The sequence below is a fragment of the Dendrobates tinctorius genome, unplaced genomic scaffold, assembly GCF_039654945.1.
Source record: "Dendrobates tinctorius isolate UK_male_01 unplaced genomic scaffold, ASM3965494v1 ptg000187l, whole genome shotgun sequence".
Lineage (NCBI taxonomy): Eukaryota > Metazoa > Chordata > Amphibia > Anura > Dendrobatidae > Dendrobates > Dendrobates tinctorius.
Window position 1 is genome coordinate 513,885 of NW_027361854.1, and position 8,966 is coordinate 522,850.

The 8,966-nt window shown below is 44.6% G+C and overlaps 1 protein-coding gene across 1 annotated transcript; it reads right to left on the reverse strand.

The window, feature by feature from the left end:
* Positions 1–1,323: 1,323 nt before the first annotated feature.
* On the reverse strand, positions 1,324–6,103 carry RPS26 (ribosomal protein S26). The gene is made up of 4 exons (XM_073552189.1): positions 5,951–6,103; positions 5,232–5,409; positions 5,022–5,152; positions 1,324–1,467 (listed from the first exon to the last, which is right to left on the reverse strand). The coding sequence occupies exons 1-4, from the start codon at positions 5,996–5,998 to the stop codon at positions 1,432–1,434; spliced, it is 393 nt and encodes a 130-aa protein (XP_073408290.1). The 5' UTR covers positions 5,999–6,103; the 3' UTR covers positions 1,324–1,431.
* Positions 6,104–8,966: the final 2,863 nt, after the last annotated feature.

An 8,966-nucleotide genomic window follows, 5' to 3' on the forward strand; every position in this document is an offset into this window, starting at 1 on the left:
GATTCAATTACAAACATGCTAACAGGAAGCCTAAACAATCTGAATCCCTAGCAGATTTACCATCTTTACTTATTTTGGCATACTGACCAAAAAAAATATTTTATTTCACACAGGTAAAACTGCCATAAGGCTAAAATAGTTACATTATATCAGATCATAGGGCTATAGTATAGACACAAGTTCCATATGTAAAGAAATTACTAGATGCAGTGGGGAAGTCCATGATAATTAGATCAAATATATATTTTAAGTGATTTGACCATTTTTTTCTTTGGATCTAGTAATTATATTCCAAATATAATGTGCCTATTATACTTTTCTGCTCTAGAATGACATCTTAAATATTGTGGCCCTCTGGCGAAATTAACTATGAAATAAAAATTGATCCTTTTATCAGGTCTTTTTCATGTTTGTCAATACATTACAGTGGAGCAGCCCATAGCCCTCCGTTCTGCTAACGTAATGTTAACATCCTCAGTAATCAGAACCTCAGACTCCCATCTCCAAGACTTCTCACATGCTGCGCAAATTCTCTGGAATGCACTACTCAGGATAATTTGATTAATCCCCAATCCCCACTGTTAAGCGTGCCCTAAAAACATTTGTTCAGACTGGCCTACTGTCTCAACATATTAACCTAACTACCACTGTGATGCCCATTCAAAATTTTTCATAACCAGACCCCTTAAATAATCGTTTTTTATGCATTTAATAGCCTTCTGTGTCTGTACTTTTACATATTCTGGTTGGTAACCAGTTCATACAGCATTACATGAACACCAGATTTCTTACATTATGGCTGGTCAGAACAATGAAAGCAATTGTTACCATCTACCTTTTGGGTCTCCCCTATTTCCTCATAGATTGTAAGCTTGCACGCAGGGCCCTCGTTCCTCTTGGTATCTGTTGATCTAGGTGTTTATTGGTATGCTGTAATGTCTACTGTCTTTAGAAGGCCCCTCTATAATAATGTAAAGTGCTGTGGAATATGTTGGCACTATAGAAATAAAATTAGTGATTATTGGAATGCTTGTTGTATAGTTTTCTATATGCCGAGAGGGTCAGATATTTTTATTGTTTGTAAGAACCATGCAACAGACAAAATACCCTTGGGCTTACTGAGGTTCCTATCCTAGTGGGGACAAGAATGTGACTGACAGCAGCAACCAACGCATCCCCACTGCTACCACATTGATGACAGTGGGAGGTATACGACCAAACAGGACGTACACAGCCCAGCAAAAAACCCCTTTAAAGTCGGAGCAAAATAGTGGCTTTTTTCTTTAACTCTCAAATCGGTGATTTGATAAAGGCAATGTGAACTAGAAAGGGTACATTCACAGATTTATAAACTTAAGAAATTGACACAGATCAACTTTTTTTTTTTTTTTTGGACAGTTTATTGGACATGATACATCTTAGCCAGTCTTCCTACATTGGTTTTGGAGGAGCTCTTGGAGGTGCACCCTAAAAAGGACAAAAGACAAGAAAAAACTTTAGGAGAAACATTTCAAAACAAACAAAAAAAAAAAAATGTCATGTCACTCAATATAGCAGAACACCTGACTGGATGAGGCTGTCAGGGTTAATCCTGTGCTGCATCAACTAAATTGTAGTTTGATCTGAATAATATGTAACAACCAATTCCTACTTAACCAGGTGAGGTCACAGCTTGAAATGTATTAGTGAAAAGCATACTTTTAATGAGATTACATGACTTGCCATCTGCCCTGGTCATAAGCTACAATCTTAAAAAGGTGGCTCATTTTGATGTCTGCGCCGCACTCACCATTAGATCAATAACCCTGCAAACTGCATCAATTTGAGGACCAATGAAGACCCTGCAATACCCACTGATCCTAGGCTTTCACGGCAAGCCCTCCATACACTTACACAAACTAAGGGAAGGAAGCCAGACTTGGGACAAGCTCAGTAGCCCGCATCCAAAACTCAATAGTTCTTCCATATGAATTTAAAGAACTCAGTATATTAATTTGCCCAGTGTCCTGAACCCAACGTTGCCCACAGATCAGGCACTGTACGCCGAAAGTCCTGTAATCAGCACCTAACCTTGTACATACCCAAAAGACATACAGCCTAATCGGCCAATATTACCAGCAATACTATGTGGATGGCCGTGCCACACGTGGCGTTTACTATAAATACTAAATAGCATGAAATTCACTACTGCAATGATAAAGGTCTATAGCACAGTGACAAAATGAAGTTCTGATCACACCAAGATCATTCATTTATTTTTAAACAGAGCAATAATGGATTGTTCGGATGTATCTGAAGCAGATTCTTGTTGACTTACTGAATGGAATAATGTACAAGGCTGCAGTATTCCGGAAGAAAGGAGCAGACAAGTGCATCTAGTCTTAAGGGGGTTTTACACTAAGCGATATCGCTAGCAATATCGCTAAAACGTCACTGGTTTTGTGACGTTATAGCGATATTGCTAGCGATATCGCTATGTGTGATACTTACCAGCGACCGGCTCCCCCGCTGTCCATCGCTGATCGCGCGAGAATGTCCGGCTCCATTTCTCGTCGGGCGCTTCCTGCTGAGACTTCCTGCTGTGACGACGAGCGACGCTGGACGCGGGCGGGAGGACGCAGGATCGCTGTGTGTGAATGGTAAGTATCGTGCGCTGCGTCGCTGCTGCATCGCTGTGAGATCTTTCTGTATGAAAGCTCACTAGCGATCATTTAGCGATGCACCAGCGATCCTGACCGGGTCGGATCGCTGGTTGGATCGCTGGTGCATCGCTAAATGTAAAAGGGCCTTTAGTCACCTATCATTAGCATACGTCTGTGCTTGGATCTACTGCGTGTCTGAACCAACTACCTTACAAGCTACGCCAGGTATTGTGATCTGAGCACAGGCTATACACGACAGATGTGTGAATCCAGCCTTGGGGTATGTCCATGTGTTCAGAATTTATGATGCAGAATCTGCCGTAATTTAAAGTACAAGAGTTTATTGGAAAAAAAAATATCTGCAAGAACACAAGAGCATGTGTTTTTTTTTTAGTCTGCAGCATGCTCATTTTTTGTAGATTTTCACCCTTTATAATGCAGTACGGTGAAGTCTCCAGCCAAATTTACAAGAAATATTTGAATGGTGCTGCAGATATCTGATTAAATCCAGCGCAATTTGCTGAACAATTGGCTATAAACAAAGATAATCTTAAGAAAAACGTTAAACCAATTATTTCACATACATTCAGTATGTACTGCAAACAATGTCGTATACAATATGTGGTTAAGTGCTTACTAAGCATTAATCAACTTTTGCTCAGTGCTACAGGCAGTCAGGTTTGGAGCATTCCTATATTGTACTATATGCCAAGTGTTCCCATAGGACTTTAGTTTTGTGATTTGGAATAGTGTAGTCCATACAAAGAAAGTGAAAATTTCTACACTTGCATGCAATTATAATAGGAGCCTATGGAACAGTCCACTGAATGTCTATATAAATTGCAGCCCTTATGTGTATGCAGTCTAACATACTAGGAGACTTTACTTGACATTATAACATATTCTAACTATTAGAGACAACAGCAACGTTACAAAAGTAGAAGAAAAAACAAACAAAAAAAAAAAAAAAACACTATCAGCACAAAGACTTTTTATAGGGTGCCAGGATCCCAGACAAGACTTTGGCCATATTTTCATTTAACTGGCGTGCAAGATCATATACGCAGGTTTAGTGCTATGAAAATTTCTGCAAAAAGGACAACAGGAAATGCAGCTATATTGGTTCTCATCCACTGACAGTTGTACTTTTGTTTGCCAATAACAATGCTCCTCCATTTGCAGAGGTAAAAAATAAAAACAAAAACAAACATCTAGGAAACTACACTGCAATATAATTGTGAATAAATGTTGTTAAAAAACAGACCCGACTGTCAACGAATGAAGGAGCGTTTTTGCGAAACATGCTCTTTCATCAGGTGACGTGATCTTCTGCGCAGGGTATAAGATCACTGTTCTCAGCAGTGCATTGTCCAGTGTGAACAGGACTTGCAGCTCAAGAATCTTGGCCACATATGTGTATTGAGCAATCTAGTATAGATCTCTCATTGTGCATCGCTTGCTTTGGTCTGCCTGTGAAAAAAGGCATTTAAATGACTGCTAATCGATATACGTTTTCCCGAAGCAGATTGTATTATTCCACCTATCGGTCCTTGTCAATTATTTAGGCTAGGTTCACATCACGTTAGTGCTATCCATTTAACGGAGCTGTTAACGGATGCGCTAAGGCAGATGTCCAAAAACAACTTTTTCGTCAATCTTGTTAACGAATTCACTAACACAAGGCACCCTTGCATCGGCATGCGCTAGTATTGGAGGTCTACGCACAGCGAACGCATCTGTTCGCAGTGCATTAGACCTAACGTACTCGAAAACGCGGTAGACCGCGCTCGAGGGTGCGTCACAAAGTAAACGGAACATTGCTAACGCATACCGAATTTGACATGCGTTAGGATGTGTTACTATAATGGCTGGCAATGGGTGTGTTAACACATCCGTTACAAAGCGTTAGTGCCGCTTAGTAACGGATGCCACCTAAAGCGATGTGAACCCAGCATTACCCTTCAGGGTCCACTGCCAGCTTTATGTCACTACCTAGGCCTTTGTTAGCATTGCTGACTTCACGATGAAAACACTGCAGCCAATCACTGTAAATCTGCCGGTGTTGACTGTGGGTAGCGATAGAAAGCCAGCCTTGAACCAGAGAGGTTAATAAAGATTTTTCTATAGCTAATGAAACCTATGAAAACGTTTACTCACAAGCAACAAGCCCCATTACACCTTACAGATAACAATTGGTTATTACAGTGGGTGATAACAGTACAATGCCACAAAGCTGCCGAGCATGTGTCCCATTCACTAGGCTGGGACACGTGCATGCATCTTGGCAGGTGTGTGGGGTTGTGATGTAGTGAGTGGCGCTGGATAACCCCTTTCACTGCTAAAGTTCTTGACAGATTCAGACTTATTAGAAAAACATACCGCAGGCCTGAACCTTGGAGGTGGCGTACGATCCTTACGAGCTTCACGGGAACGGTTTCTGACCACCTTGCTGTGAATGGCGCAGCTGACGCAGTAGTGCAGCTTCACGTACAATTTGGGCAGAGCATAGGCTGGAAGAAAGGGGAAATCCTATCAGTCTGACTCTCATTGTATAAAACATCAATGTTTAGGAATCTCCCAGAAACTTACAGTCAAAGACACTGGCATCGGAGATGTCCCTGACAGCCGCGGCTTCCACGATATTCCTGATCACAAACTTCTTGATGGCTTTGTCCTTGGGCACGCAGCGGGCACAGTTTGTGCAGCGGATTGGCTGGACATGTCCGCGGCCCTTCTTGGCGCGACCGTTATTCCTCCTTTTCTTGGTCTGTGTGGGAAAAAAAAAAAGTTATATAGAGGGGAAATAAAAAGCTGCTAGGACCGGCGGGCGGCGTCTCGTTCGGCTGACACGCGCCTGCCAGAGGTCTCGCCGGCAAAATAAGGTGCAATAGCTCAGATGGTAGAAAGTTGGGGCTAAAGGGTTACTGATCGCTCATCGTGTGGCTTCAGAGCAGGTCAGGCCCAGATATCTAATGCACCGCAGGAAACATGGAGGGCGGCAGACAGGACCCCAGAGAAGGGGCTGACCCGCTCCGGCGTGGTAGAGGTTAATCCAGTGCACCTCCACATGGAGGCATACAGCTGTATATATGAGCACTGCGGCCGGAGCACGGAGCTAGGACGGGAGGGTGGGAACGTGGCCGCGGCCTCTATAAGACGTCAGCGTGCGGGCAGCGGCTCTGGGAGGAGACGAGACAGGAACGGAGAACGCAACACACAACGGATAAAGCGGACGGATAACACGACCGGCGGCTAAACACACAAACACGCGGCTCCCAGCCATGCCGGACACCGCCGCGCTGCCTCACCATCTTGTATTTGGAAGGCTGAAAAGAGGACCGGAAGCCGCTGTGCATGCCTTATAAAGCCGATCCCTCCGCGGCGGACGTGATGTACTGCGCTGAGATGTGCTGTGATTTGTCACGCATTATAAACCCCGCCCATCGAAGTGGAAGAATCAGGTTCTGGTCTGTGGTACTATATTCTGAGCTTCGCGGATGTATCAACTGATCTAGCGAGAAGTAAGCTGATCTTTCATGGGTTTGCGCCTGCGTACTGTGAGGTAAAGGCTGAGTGTTGTGAAGAGCAGCGGTGCCTTGGGAAATAAATGTCGCACAGTGTAACCAGTGTGACTGAAGCCCTGTACACTCCACAGTCACTATATAGTCATTATAGTTGGTATTTTCCAGACTTTCCTACTGGGCATATATGTAACTGTTGTTAATTCGCTAATCCTGTGCAGCCGACGCGACAACCTTTGACGCGTTTTGACACGAGTTGTCTCCTTAGTCGCTTTGTGGTTCTTTTGACAATGACGCCCAAATTGTATTGAAATTTTGGTACAAACTACAGTGAGTCCTGGGGCTTGGCCTGTGCCGCCATACAGCCTCGTTCACACCTCGGGTCTGTGTCATCTCAGGAAACCGGCTCCAGCGTTGATTTGTGCTCATAGAATACATTAGAGACAGATTAAGGGTTTTGCTCCAGTTATTAAAATCACAGATTTATTTATATGTTTTAGCACGGCCCGTTAGTCATTAACGGTGACTTCGGCTATTTAACGCCACTCACTTTTTTTTTTTTTTTATGAAGTCCGTACAATCTGGGTGTAAGCAGTAAGGGCCAATATATTAAAGGGAATCTGTCACCTACTTTTGGTGGGCAATTTAAATGAGGGCGGTCCGGTCTTTGCCACCTCCCCATCCTTGGCCGCCGTCCGCAGTTTTTTCATGAATAGGTGTAGGTGTCCGCCGTTTTTCACGCATGTGCTAAGCATTCTTGGCTCGTGCATACGCAGTATGCTTTGCTCAACTGCGGGCAAAGCCGAAAAGCCTGACTGCGCATGCGCCAGTTAACTAGGCCCTGGAACACAGCAAAATACTTCCGGGGCTTAGTTAACCGGCGCATGCACAATCAGGCTTTTCGGCTTTGCCCACAGTTGGGCAAAGCATACTGCGCGTGCACAAGCCAAGAATGCTTAGCGCACGCGCGAAAAATGGCCTACACCTATTCATAAAAAAACTGCGGCCGACGGCCAAGGATGGGGAGGCGGCAAAGATCGCAAACACCGCTGTTATGAATGGGTCACCGAGGAGCGCGCAATAGGCTATGCCACCAGAACACCAGAGAGGTTGGTCGCTCAGCGGATTGCAGCCCCCCGATCTTATAACACAACTAGCAGTAGCCGTGGAGCGTTCCTACGTTGCCCTAGACGCTTCGTTACAGCCGGAGGACTAACTAAGCCTAAAAACAGGTGAAATCTAAACTGCCCTGGAGCAGATGCCCAAAGGAATACACAGCCCCCAAACATATATTGTCGGTTAGACAAGATGAAACACAAACGCAGGCAGTAAAATAGACTGAGCAAATGATGGGGCCCACACTGACTAGATAGGACAGGGCAGAAAAGGCACTGTCTGCAATCACACAAGAAACCTAATAATTCCAACACGACTGATGTACAAAAACACTGAGGTTTGCAAACACAAACACAAACCTCGCCCCCACTATATCAGCACTCAGGTGTGAACTGGCGGCTAGCAGCAGGCTAATACAGCAGGTGACTGAGCAAACAAACATAAGATACAAAAATACAGGGCAGGAGCCAGCAGCCCCTGGGGGAGAAAGCTGACCCCTGACAGCAAGGCAAAATCAGATGCAAAGGGTTTAGCAAATGACACTTAGCTGAAAAATGCAGGAGCCAGAAATCCTCAATAAGCAAAGAAAGGAGTATCACCGGCAGCCACTGAGAGAAGTCTGCTCACTTATGTAGTCCCAGTCACTACCCCCACTCCTCCAATTATATTCTGCAGCTGTTGGGTTAACATCATGTTGACCAGCTCCACTACCAGCAGTATCCACCAGAGAGAGCCTTTCCTCAAAAGTCGGATTAAGAGATTTCACAACACACCGCCCATCGGACCAGACCGACCTCATTTAAATTGCCTGCCAAAAGTAGGTGACAGATTCCCTTTAAGCCTGGAGTTCTGTATTGAGGAGTGGGGAGCGCTGGGGTAAGATGCGCCAATTTTAAGAGGAGTGAACATTAAAGGGAATCTGTCACCTATCTTTTCGTATATAAGATGCGGCCACCGCCATCAGGGGCTTATCTACATACAGCATTCTGTAATGCTGTAGATAAGCCCCCGATGTAACCTGAAAGAGAAGAAAAACAAGTTATATTATACTCACCCCAGGGTGGTCCAGGTCCGGCTCCTCCCATCTTCACGCAGGACATGTGGATGCGTTGTTCCATGCGGTTGGCGGGTGCGTCAAAACAACGCATCCGCATGTCCAGAGTACCCAATGTTAAAGATAGGTACGCAGGATGCATGCAAAAGTAGGCGGAGTTTAACGGAGGAAATACGCAGCCCTCCACAAAGCCCCCGAATACTAATGTGAACTTAGCCTGAGTCTCACGTGCCTATGATGGCGTGCCTCACCGTGAAAGGTTTGACGCATCTTTTGACTTGCACATCTAGGTTTATGCTAAGCGTTAGCCTGGCAAAGGTAAAATCACCCCATTATGTTTGCTTTTAGTTATTAACCTCTTCTGCGGCAGCCAAGTTCACGTTCACACGTTCAGTATTTTACATCAGTATCTGTAAGCCAAAACGAGGAGTGGAAAAGTCAGAGGAAAAGTATAACAGAAACCCGTCACCACTTCTGGATTTATCACCCACTCCTGGTTTTGGCTTACAGATCCTGATGGTCACACTTGTTCCCGTTTGTTCCTCGGTGCAGGACCAGACACAGATGGAAGAAGGCCCCTGTGCACAAACATTATATGGGCCCTTTGCAGTCCAATACTCTGTATGTTAAGTA

Bases quoted from the DNA above. Each gene is read 5' to 3' on its own strand.
- RPS26 (XM_073552189.1), bottom strand. From the start codon at position 5,998: ATGCACAGCGGCTTCCGGTCCTCTTTTCAGCCTTCCAAATACAAGATG. The intron at 5,153-5,231 runs GTAAGTTTCTGG...CCTTTCTTCCAG, and splicing joins CGATGCCAGTGTCTTTGACT to CCTATGCTCTGCCCAAATTG. The intron at 1,468-5,021 runs GTATGTTTTTCT...TGTCCTTTTTAG, and splicing joins CTCCAAGGTTCAGGCCTGCG to GGTGCACCTCCAAGAGCTCC.